Raw genomic sequence first — 23,058 nt, forward strand, 5'->3', positions numbered from 1 at the left:
ATCTTCACACTGGCTGCCTGTCTCTGCTCGTGTGCAATACAAAATTTGCACACTATGTTATAAATCATTGTGTGGAGCGGGACCTCACTATCTCTCCGATTTGCTCACTCTCTATGTACCTCGGCGACGGCTTCGTTCAAGCGACTACTCTATGACCTTAGAGCCGCCGCGCACCAGCACCAAGTCATTTAGAAAGAAATCCTTTTCCTTTGCTGCACCTCTGCTCTGAAATGACTTGCCTTCCTCTGTTCGACATGTTGACTCTCTTCCTGCCTTTAAAACCTCCCTCAAAACCTGTTTCACAAGACTTTCAAAGTCTAAGTCCTGTTTTCTCTTTGGTTTGAGGTGGGACAGAGATCGAGAGTATGTCTGTGTACGTGTGCGGGGGAGGGAGGGGAGGAGGAGGGGAGAGTACACATCTGTGGGTTTTGAATGGGGAAGGAGAAGAATAGGGCAAGAGTGAAGGTGTGTCTGTGTGTGTGTATGTTTGTGCATGTGTGTGCGTTCGCATGATAATGCAAAGCGCCACGAGGGTCGTTAACTCTGCTTGATGGGGCTATATAAGACTCCTTTATTATTATTATTATTATTATTATTATTATTATTGCTGTAAAATCACATCTGCTTGGAAATCAGCCAACATTACCGCTAAACACAAAAAAGGTGCAAAAACAGATCCTAGCAACTGCAGACCAATCAGCCTACTCCCAATAATCAGAAAGGTCATTGATTCCATCATCACTTCTGATATTAAACCCTTCCTCTTCTCCAATGGCTTGATCTCTGATTATAAATTTGGATTCAGACCAGGTCATTCTACTCTGGACATGCTGCTTCTGTCTCAACAACAATGGATGGAGGTCCTCAATGACAGACAGGAAATCAGAGCAGTCTACCTTGACATATCTCGTGCCTTAGATACGGTCTGGCACCCCACCCTGCTCAAACTCTCCTCTTATGGTTTCCATGGAAATCTCCACGCATAGCTCGCTGACCTCCTCTCGTGTCGTAGTCAACGTATGGCTCGAAACAGAATTCTCTCATTTCTTCTTCCTGTCCAGGCTGGACTTACTCAAGGCAGTGTTCTGGGCTTTGTGGTTTTTCTGGTCTTCATGAAATGTTTTTTTTGTTTGTTTGTTTTTGTATACAGGATCGAGGCTCGTGAAAGAGCTAACATTCATCACACAAAAAGTCAAAACAACACATAAAACACAAAATAAGGGGAGTGGTAGACAAGATGGGCAGAGATGGGGTAGGACACAAACACAACATTTGAGAGCAGGGACATCGAGGGAACTGTGGGAGGGAGAGGGGGAGGTGGGAGAGGTATAAAACTGCAAGGACTTCCAGGAAAGAAGTTGGAATTTCAAAAAGGTGGATCTGGGGTGAATTAGCAAGGGTAGAAAAGATCAAGGTTTTGGATGGGGGAAGATAAGAGATGGTGGTGAACAGCTGTTTTAAAGACCTGGAAGGAGGAGTGGGATTGAAGGGAGTGGAGGAGTTTGTTCCAGGGTGGGAGAAAAGGAGAATGAAAGAGTGAAGGTGAGCAGAGAGCCGAGATTTTGGCAGTTTAACCATAAGAGGGTTGCTGGCAGATATTGTGCGACCTGCAGGAATATTTGGGGGACAGAGCACAAAGAGAGCTGGGGGAGCAAGGCCGGAGAGGAGTCGGTAGAAGACAGAAAGACCACCAATCTGCCTGCGGTGAGTGAGTGAACGGCCCTCGGAGTTAGCTTCATCGCAGGAGATTCCAACGATTCTAAAAGCTTTGGTTTCAACAGCGTGAAGCCGAGCTTGGTGTGAGGCAGGAGCACCGGCCCAGAGGGGAGAACAGTATTCCATTGAGCTGCGGATGAAAGCCTTTGGGTATGTGGTGAGGAGCTCAGGTGTGCCAAGTGTTACGTGGTCCTCCCGGTAACTACCTGGTCTTGGTGACCCCCGGACCGTGGGAGGAACCCCGCCAGAAAGATATATGATTTATACGCTTTCGTAACGCAATCAATATGAAAGACACAACAATTCAAATCAATAAGAAACCCCCACACCAAGGATCCGGATTAATGGATAATATATTCCCAATCAACAACACTCAACAATCAATCAACAATATTACTCAGATGGCCATCTCATAGATTTCCCCCCTTTCCCCACTCACGACACCCTCAATAGTCACTGTCCCTCACAATGTCTCTGGGCCCCTCCAGACCAAGGTGAAGGTCGACTTCTCCGAACACGGGCGGTTGAACGGACCCCTGGCTGACGTGCTCCAAACGTGCACGTCACGTACCGGGAAAAGCTGCTGCAGCGCACACCTCCTCGCAAAGCAAAGCGGGCAAAGCAAAGCGCGGCTCGCAAAGCGCGCGAGGCCCAAGGTGCGACCCGTACACGCCCTCGGAGGCGTCGAGGCGCACAGTGCCGGACGCTTGGTTCCTTCCAGGAAGCCACGGCAACCTGACACGTAACAGGCAATCACCCCGCGCAGGCAACTCCTCTCGCCAGACGGGCTTTTCAAACTCAGCGTTCCCAACGCTAATCAATATCGACACCGCTCGCGTCGGAGCTGGGCGAGGAAGAAGAAGATCGCCGCTTCTCCCGGACCTCGTCTCTTTTTCTTCTTCCGGTTCACCATCCCGTTTCCGGTCTCCTGTTATCAGGAGCGCCTCTAACCTTTTAACCACAACAACCTTTAATAGAATAAACATTAATAAGCAATGACCTGAATAGTAATTCACCTAAATCCGGAATCCGTAACACAAGGAAGGACTTCGCACGACGGAGGATGCCGAGTCGGACTTTCGAGGCCATATTTGAAATGTGGTTTTCCCAAGAATCGTATTAATCTCCGGCTCTCTGTAAAATCCTCTATCTATTTGCTGAAGGCCTATCACGCTGCGTATATCTCACCACCCTCTGCCGCTACATATATCAACCCTCAGATCGACAGACAGCAGCATCTTCACTCTCTGCAAACCTGGATAAAAATGCAAGCTGGTCAAACAAGTGAAACATATCATTCAATCCTCACAAATCTCACTATGTCTCTCCGAAAAGACCGTCTGGAAAACCCTCCCATCCACTTTCTCAACAATCCTCTCCAAGAAGTTCTGTCACTCAAGCGTTTGGGTCTCACGATCTGCCATGATCTTTCCTGGGAAATCCACATTTCCAAGCTGCCCTCGAAAGGCAGTCGCTGACTGGGCATCATCAGTCATACGAAGTCCTTCCTTGGCACTACTGAGCTCCTCACCACATACAAGGCTTTTATCCACAGTGTGACAGCAGTTACCAAAAAATGTATTTTATTATTTTAAATGCAGTATTACATTTTTTAGACTTCAGGCACAGACAGCCGGTTCTTGAATGACTTGGGCAAATAAACGGTGAATGGCAAATGATGAATCAATAAGTTCCACATTCCTGTCCCACCTTCAGTCAAACGACAGGAATTGACAGCAGGTTTATGAAGGAGTTCAGAAATTCAGAAAGCAGGTGTCGTCTGGGCTGTGATGGACACAAGGACATTAGTACTGTTTGAGGGAAATGGCGGCGGCACATGCAAATCGCTATGCTGCGTTCAAGAATCTGATTCGCAAGTATGGAGTAGTGTGCACTCCTCCAGAAGATCCGAAATGTTATCGACTTACAAGGCCTTCATGTGCAGCTTGATGGAATACTGCTCTCCCGTTTGGGCTGCCACTCTTGCCTCATACCTTGCTCAGTTTGTTGCCATGAAAACCACGGGGGCTTCAAAATCATCGTGATTCAAGACAACTGTTCACTACCATCCATCTCAAGTCGCCCTCCATCCATATCCATGATCTACCCCCATTAACTCTCCCCAAGCCCGCCTCTTTCCATATTTCTAGCCAGCTGACACAAGTGGACGTGCTGACCAATCTGCCTAGAAGATGCAACGCTGCGAGAGAGCATCCAGGCGGTCAAGTGCTTGTGAAAATCTTTGAGCCTTATTCTTAAAATCCGAGCAAGGCTTCCGAGCCGAAATCCAGCGCGGCTTGGGCGATTTTGCACCTGTTTGGAGAACACCCAGCGAGGCCTTCATCGGGGCCAAGCGAGCAAGGGCGTGTCGGGACCTGGTTCGCGCCATTGACCGAGTGGTTCGCACCAACCGGAGCTGTTTTCGGATGACGTGCTGATGTCCTTGGACTTCGCGCCAGGCTCTGGGCCGGCATGCATCGAAGTCCTTTAAAAGGGTGTGGTGCTGACCGGGCCGCCATGGTGCTGACCGGACAAACGCGGCATGGTGCTAATGGGGCCCCCGCAACCGTGATGCCCCCCCCCCCCCCCAGAATTTCCATGTTTTAAACGTTTCCCAGTGTGTACCCTGGATTAGAATAGGTACACCGTATCCCTGCGTGTCGTAAGAGACGACTAAGAGGGTTGGCGTCAGGAAGGGCATCCGACTATAAAAACATTGCCTCAAAAAAGAGAACCATGACAATTACAACTACATATGGGCAGGGTACAGCCCGAAGTGGAGATCGGTTTCTGAGGTTTGGGACATGGAATGTAGGGACAATGGCAGGGAGATCAGGAGAAGTGGTGGAAGTATTGGTCAGAAGAAGAGTGGACATATGTTGTGTGCAAGAGATGAGATGGAAGGGAAGTGGTGTGAGAATGGTGAAGGGTAGACAGGGACAGAAATACAAGTTTGTGTGGCAAGGGTGCCTGGAGGGCGTGAATGGTGTTGGTGTCCTGTTTTCTGAGGAGTTTGTAGACAGTGTGGTGAGCGTGACCAGAGTGAGTGATAGGTTGATGATGGTGAAAATGATGATTGGAAAGCTCTTGGTGAACGTCATCTCGGGATATGCTCCGCAGGTTGGTCGGAGCGATGAAGAGAAGGAAAAGTTCTGGTGTGCGATAGAGAAGCCGATGGAAAACGTACGTAAAAGATGAGGAAGTTGTTGTGGTAGGAGGAGACCTCAATGGACATGTGGGAAGGAGTATGGATGGTTTTGAGGGAGTTCATGGGGGTTACGGATATGGTGTGAGAAATGGAGAAGGTGAAAGGATTTTGGAGTTTGCTGATGGAGCTGATTTGTTGATTTGTAACACTCAGTTCCAGAAAGAGGAAAATAAGCTTGTTACATACACGTCAGGTGGGTCGACGACAACCGTTGACTACCTGATGGTGCGTAGGCGAGATAGGGGGCACCTCCGGGACACAAAGGCGATCCCGGGGGAGGAGGCTGTTTCACAGCACCACTTGGTTGTCTGCGACATAAGGGTGAAAGGTGCGAGGAGAGCTCGGCGGGTGAAGTACCAACCAAGAATGAAGGTGTGGAGGTTGAAAGAGGTGACAGTAAGGGAGGCATTAAAAGAGGGGCTGAGTAGGGTAGAGGATGATGTGGTTGCGCTTGAAAGTGGTTGGATGTCAATGAAAGCTAGTCTGTTGGGAGCCGTTGGTGAGGTATGTGGATGGACAAAAGGACCACCGAGGCACTCGGAAACATGGTGGTGGGATGATGAAGTTGGAAAGAGGATTGACGAGAAGAGGAAGAAGTTCAAGGAGTGGCAGAAGGCGAAGGGTACGGGAGCAGAAACAGCAGAGCATGAAAGTTATAAGGCAGCCAAGAAGGCTGCAAAGAAAGAGGTAGCAAAAGCGCAGGAGGCATGTCGGAAAATGTTCGGAGAACGCTTGGATTCGGAAGAGTGTCAGAGAGCAGTATTCAGGATTTCAAAGCAGATAGCGAAAGAGAGGTGTGATGTGATGGGGGTGAGTTGCTTGAAGGATGAAGTGGGACAAATCGTTGTTGACCCAGATGAAATTAAAGGAAGATGGAAAAGATATATGGAAATGCTGTTGAATAGAGAGAATGAATGGGATGGCAACATAGAGAGTAACCCAGTTTTAGGATCGGCAGAGAAGATAACTGAGAAGGAAGTTGAGGAAGCGATAAAAGCAATGAAGAGTAGAATAGCGGGAGGGCCGACGGGAGTTGTGGGAGATATGTTGAAGGCAGCAGGAAGTTGGGGTGTGAAGAGAATGACAGAGATCTGTAATCTGGCGGTGAAAGAAGGCCGCATTCCAGTGGATTGGGAACTGAGTACCCTCGTCCCTCTATACAAGGGGAAAGGTGACCCTCTAGAGTGTGGCTCGTACCGAGCGATAAAGTTATTGGAGCATGGAATGAAGGTATTGGAAAGGGTGTTGGAGAGGAGGATAAGGAAGAAAGTGAAGATCGACGAAATGCAGTTTGGATTTATGCCAGGAAGAGGAACGACAAACGCGCTTTTTATTGTGAGGCAGTTGCAGGAGAAGTACATGGAGAAGAGGAAGAAGTTGTTTCTTGGGTTTGTTGATCTGGAGAAAGCATTCGATAGGGTTCCACGCAAAGTATTGACATGGGCAATGAGGAAATTAGGAGTGGAGAAATGGTTGATCAGAGTAGTGATGGCAATGTACAAAAGAGCGTGCACAGCTGTAAGGACGAAGGACGGGAACAGTGGTGAGTTTGAGGTGAAGGTGGGAGTGCATCAGGGGTCGGTACTAAGTCCACTACTATTTGTAGCTGTGATGGAGGTGCTGGCTCAGAACGTAAGGGAGGGTTTACCGTGAGAGTTGTTGTATGCAGATGATCTGGTGTTGATTGCGGAAAGTATGGATGGATTGAAGGAAAAGATAAACAAGTGGAAGGAATGTATGGAGACAAAAGGTCTGAAGGTGAATATCAGAAAGACGAAGGTGATGGCAAGTGGTAAAGCATGTGGTGAGGTGGAAAGAACTGGGAAGTGGCCCTGTGCTGTGTGCAGGAAGGGTGTCGGAGTGAACTCCCTTCAATGTACAATGTGCACTGAGTGGGTTCATCAAAAATGTAGTGGTCTGAGATGGTCTTTAACCAGTGTGGCAGCTACATGCAAATGTAAGGTGTGCACAGAGGGAGCTGCAGATGGAGGAAATGTTGAGTTGGATCTTGGAGACGGCGTGAAGCTGGAAGGTGTGAAAACATTTTGCTACCTCGGAGACATGCTGAATGGAGAAAGTGGATCAGACTCGGCAACGGTTGCTAGAGTGAGATGTGCATGGAAGAAGTTTCGGGAACTGAGTGGCGTGCTGATGAGGAGGGGAGTGTCGTTGAAGCTGAAGGGAAAGGTGTATGCTGCATGTGTGAGAGGTGTTATGATTTATGGGAGCGAGACATGGGTAATGAACGTAGAGCAGCAACGAAGGTTGCAAAGGGTGGAAATGCGAATGGTTCGATGGATGTGAGGAGTATCGTTGAGAGAGAGGAAGACAAATGATGAATTGCGAAAAATGATGGGAATAGAGCCTGTGATTGATGTTGTGAAGAGGAACAGGTTGAGATGGTTTGGTCATGTGTTGAGGAAGGATGAAAGTGACTGGTTGAGAAAAGTGATGGAAATGAATGTAGAAGGAAGTAGAGGACGGGGAAGACTGAGAAAGCCTCGGCCAAAGATGGTGGAAGAAGAAATGCGGGCAAGGGGGTTAACAAGGAGAGATGCAGAAAATAGGGCAAGATGGAGAAGATTGTCATGGGGACTGCAAGGCTAACCCCCGCTCTAGCAGGGAAAATGGCCTTAAAATGCATGTGGTTGTTGTTGTTGTTGTTTATGAAGGGGTTGGAAAAAAAACAAAAAACGTTCCCAGTCTGAATGTTGCTGTATCCAGTCAATGGTGAAACTGTAAATGGTGAAACTGTAAATGGGGAATCTGCAAATGTCATGGATGAAAACATTTACGTCATTTTCTCATTCTGCTTTAAACTCAATATTTCTCCATTTTCATTCCGAACAGCATCATTCATCATTCCAATCACAAATTAATACATCGAAATAAAACGTTAAATCTTAAATTGAATCTTGATGTTATCAAACCAGCGAACCTTCATCATCTGTTCACTTCCCGATTCAGGAGCAAGGTCCGTGTCGATCGCATTTCAAAATAATAATTGTATTGATGAATTTCTGAAACCTCCTACCTTACCACACCCGCTGGGATCCCAAAAACATTCCACAGAAGGTTATTATATTTCCTTTTTGTAAAATATGCAAATGTCATGGTCATGTGACCAGATCCTCCGATCTGATTGGTGTATGCTTCTAGGTGTATGGACAGACAAACACTGTTCTAAACAGCATTGCCCTTCGCTGTACAAACCCCTGACATGAGTACAACCCCCTAAGTTTATTACTTCATGTTAAATTTTTCGAGAATCACCATGTTCATGATAAACCTCACAGCTATAAAATGAAAGCTGACGGGAACATGGAAGGAAGTAGATTTATTCTTGATAAAATCATTTTTTTGGAAATACACACCATAAAATAAAACTTTCTTCATTCAAGCTTCTTCCTCGATCGAATTACTGAAGGCGATAACGCTAAAACACAGTGGTGGTGAATTTGAACAAAAAACCAAGATAATAAATGTTTCCTCAAGTCTATTCTCGCACACGATCACCCACCAAAGTGGAATCCTGAGAGGCTAACCCATGACAAGTATGAAATACACGAAAGGTTTATGGATTGACGTTCCCGATGAAGTTAGCAGATATTCATAATTTTGAAAAGGAAACATTCAAAGCATTCACGCATATCGTAAGAACAGATTCTCAGAAAATCCAAATAAGCAGGAAGTCGAACACCGACAACGATGAAGAAAACCAGATTGACCTTCTCCATTTTCAAGTTGAGGAGAAAGCACATGCCACACTCATCAAAAACGTTTCAAGGTGAACGTCATCTCAAGCCTCCAACAGGAACGGTAAGAAACATCCATGCCCTCAGTGGTGCCTCAACTTATTCAACACCAAAGAAAGCTTGAAGCAACCTTCAAGATATTGTTCCATTCATCAAGTAACAGGAATTCATATGCCAAAAGCGGGTTCAAGAGGAACATTCGAAGATTTCAATAAAACTGTGAAAAATCGGTTTATGATGTTCATTGCCTTCCTGCATCATCACCTTCCATCTTGCACATCATAATCAGAGGAAAGTCCTCACCTGCAATTTTAAATATTCGTACAAATGTAATCTGTGGCACCAGGTGTGGGTTAGGTTTTATTTATTTTCTTGCATACAAGTTGAATTCTCCCTTCTCCCTACTCATATCTGATGATTTTGCTTGGACTGTTCCAAACTGCTCAGTGCTCATGTCATCCATGTTTGCCCCCATATTCATGAAAAAGAATCCTTTAAAAAAGGAAAGAAACGTCTTCCAGGCATCTGCCTCCCGTGTGTGTGCCACCAATTTCAGCCCATTTGGGTAAACCAAGGGAATGGATATGGTACTTGGGCAAATGGGAAGGTGGTTGGTGGATTTGGGGGAGGGAGGAAAGAGATTTGAGGCGATACGATCAAATAAAAGGGGAAGGAGGATGGACGAGGAATCTTTACTGCAACGCAAACCAAACTTTATAACACAGAGTAACAAACTTTCCAGCTGGAGACAAAATGGAATAGTTTTCCCCACAAACTGGAAACGACTTTCCTGTCACCATAAAAAATGTGACTGACAGAAAATTAATCAAGCGACATTTCGAAGCATAACACAGCACTTCCTGTTAAGTTACACAAACCTGGATCAACAAGAGGAGAAGTGCTGCTGGATTCTTGTGTTGATGCATCGTTTGACTCTTCAATCGGAACAGAAGATTTCCAAACGTTTTGAGGCACATCCTTTTGGAAATTAGCTGCTTCTTCCAGATCACCTTTACCTGCACACAACTCGACATTTAACCAAATGCTGCACAAATAAGGTAGCATGCAAACTACAGTTACTCAAGTTTAGTTTACAACTCAGAGCTTGATTTAGGTTTAAATAAAAATTTGAGAATTGAATATGTTATTCCCTTTTGAATACAGAAGTTGTTGAAAGAAAAGAACAATTTTCACATTTTGCAAGTTTATCCAGCAATGGGTTATCGTTTGTTTTTGAATGAAAATTTGACAAAGAAATCGTTCAGATTGGTCAATCGAGGATTTCCATGATATGACGAATTATTATATGATGCAAGAGTGGTCAACCAGACACGGTCTGATATAAAAGGTTGTTGTATATGGTTGGATTCCTTAGACCCCCAGCAACAACTTCCAGGTGGACAACCTTTCCAACAGGCTACTGTAACTGTGCAATTCAAGATGGCGTCCAAGATGGTCGCCATATTTTTTAATCTCCATATTGTCGTCAATTGTTATCTTATTTTCATGTGTAATACTTTGTTTCTCTGGTTTTCAAGGTCAGGGAATCTATTTATGATGGTTTCAGAGTGATATGATGTGTTTTATACCATGTACTCGGCCTAATATTTATTACATGTTAATATATTATTTTAAGGCGACCATGACACAGAAAATCTACAATAACAATACACAGTAGTTTCCTGTTGTTGTAAGAACAATAATGGTACAGAAAGGTACTAGTTACCAAGAACAGATTACATGAGAAATGAACTACTGCATGTGCTTCACAGTTTGGAATGCAAGCCAAATGGCTGAGGCAAATATTTGTAAAATTCATGTCAGTGATACACGCCACAATGTTGCATCCTGTGAACAGGTCTACCACTCAATATAATGCTGCAATACAAGTGTCCATGTGAACAGCTGATGGTATACAGTTAATTGTCACTGTTTGAGTCACTGCTGTCACTACTGTCACTGCTGTCAAATGCTGCAATGTATTTCACTCGGCTGCACTTGGTGGCTGATCCCTGGCAACGACATACAATGCAACAGGCCACGTTCTTCCTGGCACAGGAACAGTTCCTGTTGCAGCCTTTGGTGCAGCCACATGCAACAGCCTTTGTAATTGTCTGTGGCCAGGCTGATTGAGTTGACAGGACTGGAACTAGTTTCCCATCCTCCAGAGCCCAACCATAATCCACAAATGGGGGAAGCTGAGGCTTGGCCACATGTGCAGTCTTATCTATAATAGTTGCAAGAGCTGCACGCTGTAGATGTAGAAGGAATGTATGTTCTGTTGGTGGGAGTAGTTTCAGCATGGTTGACCTGTTGATCAGGAATTTATAGGCTCTAAGCTTTCCAAGATCGCAGTCCTCAAAGTCATCAGATCTGTTAGTGTACACAGCAATGACAAGTTTGCGTGCCTGGTTGATGAGGTCTGATGTGATCTGGTTGCGGTTCTGACCTTGCTCACCAAAGTGTTCGAGCTCAGTTATAGTCAGGTTCACGATGTTAACAAATATAATTTCGTTCAAAATTTTGGTAGATTAGCAAAACTATACATTTTTGGAATATTCAGAGCATGAGGAATCCAAAAATTAATGTTTACATTTGCGTAGACACCTTTGCAAAAATGACACTCAGGACAGTGATGAAGATAGTCAGGTTCACTATGTTAACAAATATAATTTCTTTCAAAATTTTGGGATTAGCAAACCTGTACATTTTTGGAATCTTCAGAGCATGGAGAATCTGAAAATCAATGTTGGCATTTGCACAGACACCTGCATGGCCGCCATTTTGGATTTTGAAAATGGCCGCCATAAAATACATATTTTGCGCGATCTCGGCTTCTAGTCAACCTAGAGACTTAATTAAATATGCTAATCCTATGTTTTCTGGGTCAAGGAATCCAATAAAGGCCTCAAAATAGTGCTCAGGATTATAGAAAAGCAACAAACAAAGGTAATTGAAAACCATTGTCTTTATATTTGTGATATAACTGTATTACATAATACATGATATTGCAAGTCCTTTGAAGTTATAGGTTGTTATAGGAAGTTATAGGTAGTATCAGATTGAACTACAAGTCCTATACACAGGATCTACGAGGTCTATACCGTTCAGGAATATGCTTTTACAGATCTTCATCACTGTCCTGAGTGTCATTTTCGCAAAGGTGTCTACGCAAATGTCAACATTAATTTTTGGATTCCTCATGCTCTGAATATTCCAAAAATGTATAGTTTTGCTAATCTACCATAATTTTGAACGAAAAAAACATAGTGAACCTGACTATTATGTCTGTGGTATAGCTACGGTTCAACCAGGTCTTTTTGCCAGTGAAGAATGGGTAGCTGGTCGTATCCCTTCCACTCAGGCTGTGGATGAAGGGAAGTGCATGACATTTCGAAGGTCCTAGTGACCTAGCCATTTGGTGTATGGGCAGATATGTCTCTGCAGCAGTTCTTACCCACAGTTCAGGAAGATCTTCCAGAATGCTGGCAGCATAGTAGATACAAATGATGATTATATCTGTGTCATTGCCATGAATGACCACCCTTCAACACCTTCATTCTGGACACTATAAATAGCATGAAGCATTACTCTGGTATCAGCCTCCTGCTGTGTAGACTCCAAGGCAGTGATGTCGGTGGCTGACCCCTCAGTGACCAGCATGCTCTTGGTTTCTTCATTGAAGCCTCCACCTAAGTAAAGGCGAGTTGAGCCCAGTGCTGGATTTAGCTGTTCACTCTTGCTCCATGTCTCACACAAGAAACTCAGAAGGGCTGCTTTGCTAGCTGACACAGAGAAGAATTCTTGTGGGTCAGGGGCTTTGTACTGCTCACTGACCTCAAACACCTTTGTTTGCCTGGATTGGCCATACCTGTGTTGCTGTTCTGCTGATTTGAGGCTTTGTTCACTGTATCGGTCGCAGCAGAAATGTATGATCTCTGTGCCAGCAGGCACATCTTTCAGCAGCTGCTCCTTGTAGCGATCAGCAATGTTTCCAAATGTCTCATTTTTCTTGAAGGACCAATGGCGTATGGCATGCATTGCATCAACCACCTCCTTCCTTTGAGACTTCCGTTTCCGGTCTTGCTGGCGAGGGTTCGTTTTTTCGCAGCTCCACACGCTCTCCATCGAAATCGAAGTTAAGTAATTGTTCCCATTTTGTATTTTCGTTAAAACTGTATTTATTTTATGGTGTATGTACGATTGTACGTATATTGTCCCGACAAAGATTTTCGGTGCAAATCTTTCATACCTGTATTGAAAATCGTGTTAATTCGTGTCGTCTTGAGGCCTTGTACAGTGTACACTGCACAACCTTGAGGCTTTGTTTTTCTCTCAGCGGTCTGTCATTTGTGATCCAATAACTTTCGTTCTCTGTTTTCGCAGTCTTTCCACCCCAAAGCCTACTTCCTTATGTAAATCTCAACTCAAAAAAAAGAAAAAAAAAGACATTACCTTCTCTGTGCTCATTCGTTTATTCATTCTTATTCGTTCGTTCGTTCTTCGACCACGTGTTTCTCCCCCATTTCCCCAGATAGATTGTCAAATTTCAACTCGTTATTTTATCGTCCATGCGATATTGTTTGATTATAGTTAGTTTTGGTTTGAATTTCCTGTAACTCGTAATTAATTAATCGTGTTCTGCTCCTCGTGTGTGGCCTTGTAGTTGTTCCCCCGTCGGTGTTTTGTTAACTTAAGCGTGTTTTGCTTGGCTCTTGGTTTTTTCCCTTCTACCCCGAACATAATACTCTGTCTAACGTTCTAAATCCCCACCCCCCCCCCCCCAAAAACAAAAAAAACAAAAACATTTATTTTCTTTTCTCCACGTGTACTGTTGTCTCATCCTGTATTTTCTGTCCAGGTGTGCTGTTCGCCCCACCCCCATTATCTCCTTGCCATCCACCGTTTGCCCTGTTCACGTGACTCGTGGTGGTCCCTCTCGGCTCTCCCCCCGTTGGTATTTTTGTGCATATAAGATTGTTCACAGTTCTGTTTAAATATTATTTATTATTTAATTTAAAATATTATTTAATATATTAATAAATAATATTAATAAATATTATTTAAATATGTTTAACCTTTCCCCTTCTGTGTTTTATTCAGTGGTATATTACAACACGCTGTTTTTCTTCCTATTTAAAAGGCTTTTCTCAATTTCCTCTCCAACTCATTCCACTTCAAAAAAAAGAAATTCAATATCTTATACGTCTCCCTCACTACATGGTCGAAACTCACATTCATTCCATCCCTCCTCCATCGTTCTGAATCGGATTGCTAACTTGAAAATCACAACAAACCCAATTTGTTATCAATGTTCGTCTTTCATTAATCATCCACTTTCTAAACTCCCCTCTTGCCCCTCCCATCCAAATCCCCCCCCCCTTGCACCTACACTCCTAAACTACCCCCTTGCCCCTCCACTCTTAAACTCCCCCCTTGCCCCTCCACTCCTGAACTCCCCCCTTGCCCCTCCACTCCTGAACTCCCCCCTTGCCCCTCCACTCCTGAACTCCCCCCTTGCCCTTCCCCTCCTAATCCCCCCCTTGCCCCTCCACTCCTGATCTCCCCCCTTGCCCTTCCCCTCCTAAACTCCCCCCTTGCCCCTCCCCTCCAAATCCCCCCCCTTGCCCCTACACTCCTAAACTCCCCCCTTGCCCCTCCACTTCTAAACTTCCCCCTTCCCTCCAAAACTCCCCCCTTGCCCCTCCCCTCCTAAACTCCCCCCTCACTCCTCCCCTTCAAAACTCCCCCCCAATCCCTCCCATTCAATTCTCCCCCCATACCATTCCTCTCCAATTCTCCCTCCTCCCCCCTCCTCCTCCAAGTTGCCTCCTCCCCACTTCGTCTCCCTTCTATCTCATACCTCCACCCCCCCAAACCTTCTACTTTCCTCTGCTCCCCCTCAAACAACCCCTCACTGTGCCTCATCCCTTCACCATCAAACCTTTCATCCTCCTCATCCTTCCCTTTCTTGGAACTCTTCTGCAACATCTGACACACTATCAACTGCTCTCCCTACCTCCCCCTCTCATCCTTCATCTTACCCTACTCCTCCCCTCCCCTGTCCTGTACCCGATGCTCCCCCTCTCTCTTCATTAACGGTATGGACCTCAAACATCCGGGGCCTTCGCTCAAACCTGACTGATCTCTCCATACAGGTTGCTTCTGACAATCCAGACTTGATCTGCTTAACAGAGACTTTCCTCCTTCAAGATGTCTCTGATTCCTTAATATCTCTTCCTGGTTACTCCCTCCTCCGGTATGATAGACCTGAGCCTCGGCCTGGTGGTGGGGTGGCTATCTTTGTCAAAAACTCTCTTCCTCACTCTCCTTGCACTGCCCTCTTTCCTCCTCACCCGCAGGAGTACCTCTGGTTACGGCTTCCTCTCCGCTCCCACCTTTTGTTCATATGTGTTCTGTACCGTCCCCCAAACAGTGATGACTCCATCTACATTTCACTGTCTGACAACATGGACCAACTTCTATCCACTCATCCCAACTCTCTCTTCCTCATATGTGGTGACTTCAACTGTCATCATGCCACCTGGTTGGGTGTGGGTTCCTCTCTCACCAGTCATGGCACCTCAGCAAAGGACTTCTGTGACTCACTGGGATTGACACAATCTGTCAATTTCCCGACCCAGATCTCAGCCAATGGAGTATCTTCTCTTCTAGACTTGGTTATGACAAACTTCCCTGCTAATGTCTGCTGCTCTTCTTCTGCTCCAATCGGTTCTTCTGATCATGTGCTTGTCAAAGTGGACATCTCTCTGGCCATTCTCAGAGAGCCTCCTCAGCGTCGACGAGTCTGGCATTTCACTCAGGCCGACTGGGACGGTCTTCAAGCAGCCATCAATCGTCTGGATTGGTCTCCCATCTCCACTGCCTCTGACATCAATTCTTCCTGGGAATTCTTCCAAAGCAAACTGATCTCTCTCTCATGCACAGATTTATCCCATCTCGCCTTCAATTGTCCTACCCTTCCTCCCGTCCATGGTACACTGAATCTTGTGGTGAGGCAGTTGCCCTGAAACAACTTGCCTTTGCCTCTTGGAAGGCTAATCCAACTGAAGGCAATCTCAGTTCCTTCCACCAAGCTCAGAACAAGTGTGTGTCTACCCTCAGGAGTGCCAGGAAGCACTATCTCTCCTCAATCAAGAATGAACTCTCAAACCTGTCTCCTTCCTCCAAATCCTGGTGGCGTCTGGTCAAATCCGTTTCTGGTGTTTGTTCCCCCTCCATCCCCTCCCTTACCTCAAATGGCCACACAGTTGACATCGCACGTGACAAAGCCGAATGCCTCAACTCTGTGTTCGCCTCAAAATCCTTAGTCCCAAACCCATCTCTCTCTGTTCCCACCTTTCCCAGTCGAACCCAACTGCTCCTGGACTCTGTGTCCTTCTGTCCTGACAAGGTGGAGGAGTTTTTGTCAAACCTCGACTCTGATTCTGCAACTGGACCAGACGGCATCAGCCCACGGGTCCTAAAATCCTGCTCTGCCGCTCTATCTCACCCTCTCTCTGTTCTTTTCACCCTATCTTTTGCTCAAGGTCATCTGCCAGCATCCTGGAAATCAGCTAACATTACCGCTTTACACAAAAAAGGTGCAAAAACAGATCCTTGCAACTACAGACCAATCAGCCTGCTCCCAATTATCAGCAAAGTCATGGAATCCATCATTGCTTCGGATATGAAATCTTTCCTCTTCTCCAATGGCTTGATCTCTGATCATCAATTTGGTTTCAGACCAGGTCACTCTACTCTGGACATGCTGCTTCTGCTGTCTCAACAATGGATGGAGGTCCTCAATGCCAAACAGGAAATCAGAGCTGTCTCGCTTGACATATCACGGGCCTTTGATACGGTCTGGCACCCAGCTCTGCTCACCAAACTCTCCTCCTATGGTATCCATGGAAATCTCCATGCATGGCTTGCGGACTTCCTCTCTGGTCGTAGTCAACGTGTGGCCCTGAATGGATTTCTCTCATCTCCCCTTCCTGTTCAGGCTGGAGTTCCCCAAGGAAGTGAGCTGGGCCCTGTGCTTTTTCTGGTCTTTATCAATGATCTCTCCGACTCTCTGGAAAATCCTCTCTATCTCTTTGCTGATGACTCCACTCTCTGCCGCTCCATTCCTCTTCCCTCAGATCGGCAGTCTGCAGCCTCCTCACTCTCTGAAGACCTGGACAAAATCACAGACTGGTCAAACAAGTGGAACATGTCTTTCAATCCTGACAAATCTCACTCTCTTACTATGTCTCTCCGAAAAGATCGACTGGACAACCCTCCCATCTACTTTCTCAACAATCCTCTCCAAGAAGTTATGTCGCTCAAGCTTTTGGGTCTCACTATCTGCCATGATCTTTCTGGGGAAAACCACATTTCCAAGCTGGCCTCCAAAGCCAGTCGCCGACTGGGCATCCTCCGTCGTGCGAAGTCCTTCCTCGGCACACCTGAGCTCCTCACCACATACAAGGCTTTCATCCGCAGCTCAATGGAATACTGTTCTCCCCTCTGGGCTGGTGCTCCTGCCTCACACCTGGCTCGGCTTCACGCTGTTGAATCCAAAGCTTTCAAAATCATTGGAATCTCCCGCGATGAAGCTATCTCTGAGGGCCTTTCACTCACTCACCGCAGGCAGGTAGGTGGTCTTTCTGTCTTCTACCGACTCCTCTCCGGCCTTGCTCCCCCAGCTCTCTCTGTGCTCTGTCCCCCAAATATTCCTACAGGTCGCACAAGATCTGCCAGCAACCCTCTGATGGTTAAACTGCCGAAATCTCGGCTCTCTGCTCACCTTCACTCTTTCATTCGTCTTTTCTCCCGCCTGTGGAACAAACTCCCACACTCCCTTCAATCCCTCTCCTCCCTCCAGGTCTTTAAAACAGCTGTTCACCACCATCTCTTATCTTCCCCCATCCATAACCTTGATCTTTTCTACCCCCACAAATTCACCCCAGATCCACCTTGTTTGAAATTCCAACTTCTTTCCTGGAAATCCTGGCAGTGTCCATATGTTTATACCTCTTCCACCCCCCCCCCCCCCCGTTCACATGCCTCCCCCCCAAAGCCCTCTCCCTCCCACAGATCTCTCGATGTCTCCATGTCTCTCGGTCCCTGCTCTCAAACGTTGTGTTTGTGTCCTTCCCCCTCTCTCCCCATCTTGTCTACCGCTCCCGATGTTATTTGTTTTATGTGTCTCTTTGTCTTTCTGTGTGATTAATGTTCGCTCTTTCACGAGCCTCGATCTTGTATACAAAAAAAAACCAAAAAAAAAAACCACTACTGTCGTCTTCCAGTCTCCTTGTGGCAGAATATTAGCACTGGTCACTTGAGTCTCCTCCTTCAGTGTTTTCACTAGACTAGCCTTTGTACCTGCAGCCCTCATGGTTCCATCTTCATTGAATAAAGATGGGGGTACTTTACTGCACTCGTGTTTGCCAATAAAGTTGACGACATCGACGTCTCCACCACTGGCATTGATCTGTGTTATGCGAAGGGCAGTGACTTCATCACTCTTGCCTGTTGCACTCTTCCCTGTCGACTTTTTTGGCTTTGCATTTTGGGTGTGGAATGTTTTCAGTTTCACAATGGTTGTTTCCTTCTGATAACCAGATATGGAACTGGACAGTGCTTTCTGACCAAGTTCCTTCACACCTGTGAGATGTTCCTGCACTGCAGCATCTGCATGCTGCCCTGTTGATATGTTCACCAGAGCTGTCATTGTTGCTGAGAAAGGATCGGTCTCAATGGCTGCTATCACTTTTTGGACCATATCTGCATCACTTGCCACTCGGGTTGGACCAGACTCATGATGTGGGTTTGAAGTTGTGAGATGCAGCATTGACTTCAGTTCAGCAGAGATCGCAGCCGTGACAGGTTTGGTGTAGACCCATTTGGTCTGGGCAGCCTCATTGAGTGTTATTCCATCCAGCCCACTCTGTTCCTTGGCATCTGCATTGTAGGTCTGCTCGAGGAGCATGTCAGGAGATACAGCATTGTGGATGCCAGTAGTTCTCCTTCCAACAAATGCTCCTTGCATCAGTGCCGTGTGAACTTCAGGAGCAGTGATGGGCAGCTTCTTCATCTCTGACAAATACATGTACCAGTAGCCAAATCATATTTGAGTCTCTCAAATGTCTCATCTTGTCGAGCCTTCATGGCCAAAACTAGTTTGTCTGTTGTTGTAATATTATATAGTCCCTTTGCACCAAGTCCTTGACATATTATGCACTTTGTGTAGTCAATGTCAGTGTCCTGGCGTCTCCTATTGGGTTCCTTTTTCAGTGACAAGCTTCCTTCCACCACCCGTTTCTCTGCCTGGGTCATAATCGTACCTCTCATGCAATCACCTGCAACAGCAAAACCACCACCATGTTATGCATACTAGCAACTAGAGTAGGCCTACATGCAAGCTATTGATATGCTACACGACATGCAAATTTCTGATATGCTAGACTACAGGCACACTACACAATAGCCACACCACTACAGATCACACAGTTTTGGACATTTCTGCCCACATGATTTTTATGAGACAAATGGCATAAAACACATCATATCACTCTGAAACCATCATAATAAAGCGCGATGCTACGCGTGCTTGCTTGCTGACAAGAAGGAAGCGGACAACGCGGGTAATTGAAAGAGTCTTTATTATAAGAGCTCCACTGTAGCACTGAGGAGCGTGGGGCTGCGAGCCCCGTGTATATCCCGAGGCCACGCCTACCCCTCGGGCGTGGCCAACGCCCACTTGGTGCACGGAATGAAGTCATCACGCCCGTGAGCTTTCGTGTCCGCCACACGCGCCCCCCCAGAATTCCCACGCACCTGAAGGGCCAGTTTGCGGGGCAAACGGATGACCCGGCCGAAGCGCCCTCTGGCGACTGGCGGCGTCCGGGGTGCAGGGCTGCCAGCTGGGATGCCTCCGGCCGCACCCGGGATGGGTGCAGGACCGGGGGGCGGCGTGCCTGGGTGGTGCCGGGGGTCCGCCCGCAGGGGGGCGGCCCCGACACGGGGGCCGGGCCACCGGCGGCGGGTGGTCCACGTCGAGGTGGGCCGGCTTGAGGCGGTCCACTGAGACGCGGTCAGGAGTGCCGCCGATGTCCAAGGTAAAATGTTTCACCCCGGTCTCCAGCACGCGGAAAGGCCCGTCGTACGGGGGCCGCAGTGGTGTCCGGTGGGCGTCGTGCCGGACAAAGACGTACTCCGCGGTGCGAAGCTCTGGGGCGACGTGCGTAGGGGGGTGCCCGTGGTGCGCCGTGGGCACTGGGGCGAACCTCCGGGCGGTCTCCTGAAGCGCGCAGCGCTCCTGCGCCGCGGACCATGGTGCCGTGGAGTCGGGGAGGAACTCGCCCGGCACCCACAGCAGTTGCCCGAAGACCAACTCCGCCGCAGATGCGCGCAGGTCGTCCTTGGGTGCCGTCTGGAGGCCCAGCAGGACCCAGGGGAGCCTGTCGACCCAGCCGCCGTCACGGAGGGTGGCCTGGAGCACGGCCTTCAATGAGCGGTAGAACCGCTCGCACAGGCCGTTGGCCTGGGGGTGGTAGGCCGTAGTTCGGTGCAGCTGGACCCCGAGCCCCCGCGCAGCCGCCCCCCAGAGCTCCGAGGTGAACTGGGGGCCGCGGTCGGACGGGATGTCCGAGGGGGCGCCGAACCGGGCGACCCAGGTGGCGATGAACGCCTGCGGCCTGCGCGATGTCCGCCGCCGTCGTCGCTGCCAAAGGCACGGCCTCCAGCCGCCGGGTGGTGCGGTCCACCATCGTAAGGACATGGGTGAAACCCCACGAGGGGGGCAGCGGTCCCACCAGGTCCATGTGCATGTGGTCGAACCTACGTGCCGGCACCGTAAACGGGGCCAATGGGGCCTGGGTGTGCCGGTGCACCTTTGCGCGCTGGCACGCAAGGCACGTCCTGGTCCAGCCGCGGACGGCCTTCCGGAGGCCATGCCAGACAAACTTGTCGGCGACCAACCTCTAGGAGGCCTTCGTGCCCGGGTGGGACAGGCCGTGGATGGTGTCAAAAACCTGGTGCTGCCAGCCCGCGGGCACGATGGGGCGAGGCCGCCTGAGGGAGACGTCGCACAAGAGGGCCGTGCCCATGCCGTCGAACGGCACCTCGGTGACGCGGAGGCCCGTGACGGCGGTCCGCAAGGCCTGGACGCCGGGTCCGCTGCCATCAGGGCATAGTCGATGCCAAGGTGGACTGCGTGGGCGACGGACCGGGAAAGGCAATCCGCCACCGGGTTGTCCATCCCCGCGATGTGCCGGATGTCCGTTGTGTATTCGGACACGGCCGAGAGGTGACGCTGCTGCCGGGCCGACCACGGCTCAGCAACCTTGCCCATCGCGAAGACCAGTGGCTTGTGGTCGACGAAGGCCGTGAACGCACGGCCCTCGAGCAGATGGCGGAAGTGCCTGACCGGCAGGTGAAGCCCGAGCAACTCGCGGTCGAAGGTACTATGGCGGCGTTCGGGTGGGCGAAGCTGCCGGCTGAAGAACGCCAGCGGTTGCCAGGCACCACGCACCCATTGCTCGTGCACCGCGCCCACCGCGTAGTCCGAGGCGTCGGTGGTGAGGGCGATCGGTGCATCGGGCGCCGGGTGCGCGAGCATGGTGGCGTTAGCCACGGCGAGCTTCGCGCCCGTGAACGCCGCGGCCATCTGCTCGGTCCAGGTAACGTCACCTTTGCCCGGCTTCCCTCGGAGGGTCTCGTGCAAGGGGCGCAGGAGCTGGGCGATGCGGGGCAGGAACCGATGGTAAAAGTTTACCATGCCCAGGAACTCCTGGAGCCCCTTGATCGTGCGGGGGCGCGGAAACCCCTTCACCGCCTCCACCTTGGCCGGTAGGGGAACGGCCCCGTGCCTGGTGACGCGGTGCCCCAAAAAGTCGATGTCGGTGACGCCGAACCGGCACTTGGCGGGGTTCACGATTAGGCCATGCTGGCCCAGACGTTCGAAGAGCGTGCGGAGATGATGTAGGTGATCCTCGCGGGACGCGCTGGCGACGAGGATGTCGTCCAGGTAGACGTAGACGAAATCCAAGTCGCGCAAGACGCTGTCCATGAGTCGCTGGAACGCCTGAGCCGCATTTTTCAATCCGAAGGGCATCCGAAGAAATTCGAAAAGACCGAACGGCGTGATGACCGCCGCGATGATGACCGCCGTCTTCAGGATGTCCTCCGGCCTGACGGGGACCTGATGGTAGCCGCGTATGAGGTCCACCTTTGAAAAGAAGGACATGCCCGCCAACCGGGCGGAGAAGTCCTGAATGTGGGGGACGGGGTAGCGCTTGGGGGTGGTGGCGTCGTTGAGGCGCCTGTAGTCCCCGCACGGTCGCCATCCCCCGCCGGGCTTTGGCACGATGTGGAGCGGCGACGCCCAAGCACTGAGCGCCGCAAGATGCCGAGCCGCTCCAGCGTAGCGAACTCCGCTTTCGCTACCGCGAGCTTCGTCGGCTCGAGGCGGCGTGCCCGGGCGTAGACCGATGGCCCGGCGGTGGGGATGTGATGTTCCACCCCGTGCTTGACGGCCCCCGCCGAGAAGGTGGGCAGCGTGAGGGCCGGGAAGCCGGCGAGGAGGCGGGTGAATTTGTTCGCTGCCGGAAGCGTACAGATGAACCTGGCCGGAACCGAACCGCTCAGCGAGCCGCTCCAGGAGCTGCTCAACGAGGCGGGCAACGCGCAAGCGAGCGAGCTGAACGTCTCGGCCTGGACAAGCCTTCTGTGCTTTACGTCCACCAGCAGACCATTGGCACATAGGAAGTCCACGCCGAGCAGTGCCATAGGCACGTTGGCAGTGACGAACGACCACCGGAAAACCTGCCCTCCGAACCGCAGAGAAAGGCAGCGTTTTCCGTATGTGCGAATGGACGTACCGTTGGCAGCAAGCAGCGCGGGGCCCCGGCCCGCGGTCTGCTTGTCGGACGTACCGGTGGGAACGACATTCACCTGCGCTCCCGTGTCGCACAGGTAACGGTGCCCGGATAAGATGTCCGTGATGAAAATCAGGCTGTTTGAACGGCCGGCGCTCGATGCCACGACCGAGGGCCGGCCCGGGCATTTCCCGACCTGCCGAATGAGCACGGCGGGCGACACTGCCGAGCCTCGTGGCCGAACTTGGTGTGAAACCAGCACCAGGTTTGCGGTTTTTTCCGCGGCGGCGGAGGTGGGCGTGGCGGCCGCCAAGAGGAGCCCCTCGTCGTAGGTGTGGTCACCCACAGGAGTTTCGGGCTCGGAGTAGGGGCGCGTAGCCACAGCCGCCGCAGCCCCGGGAGCCGCGAGGGCCGCACCGAAACTCACCCGCGTGTCTATAGCCGCAAAGAACTTGTCTGCCTCGGCAGCGAGGGCGAGGGGCTCCGTTATCACGGAACCGGCCAACGCGAGGCG

At 49.4% G+C, this 23,058-nt stretch overlaps 1 protein-coding gene across 2 annotated transcripts in view; it reads right to left on the reverse strand.

The window, feature by feature from the left end:
- LOC144890641 (uncharacterized) overlaps positions 1-23,058 on the reverse strand; it is a 77,595-nt gene that overhangs the window by 36,350 nt on the left and 18,187 nt on the right. Inside the window, exon 5 of one of the 2 annotated variants that reach the window (XM_078771474.1) lies at positions 9,558-9,695. The exons of the other annotated variant lie outside the window; for it this stretch is intronic. Coding sequence (XP_078627600.1) covers positions 9,558-9,695 — 138 coding nt within the window. The remainder of the gene's footprint in view (positions 1-9,557; positions 9,696-23,058) is intronic. 2 annotated transcript variants of the gene reach the window in all.

Source organism: Myxine glutinosa, chromosome 1 (assembly GCF_964187855.1).
Source record: "Myxine glutinosa chromosome 1, kmMyxGlut1.1, whole genome shotgun sequence".
NCBI lineage: Eukaryota > Metazoa > Chordata > Myxini > Myxiniformes > Myxinidae > Myxine > Myxine glutinosa.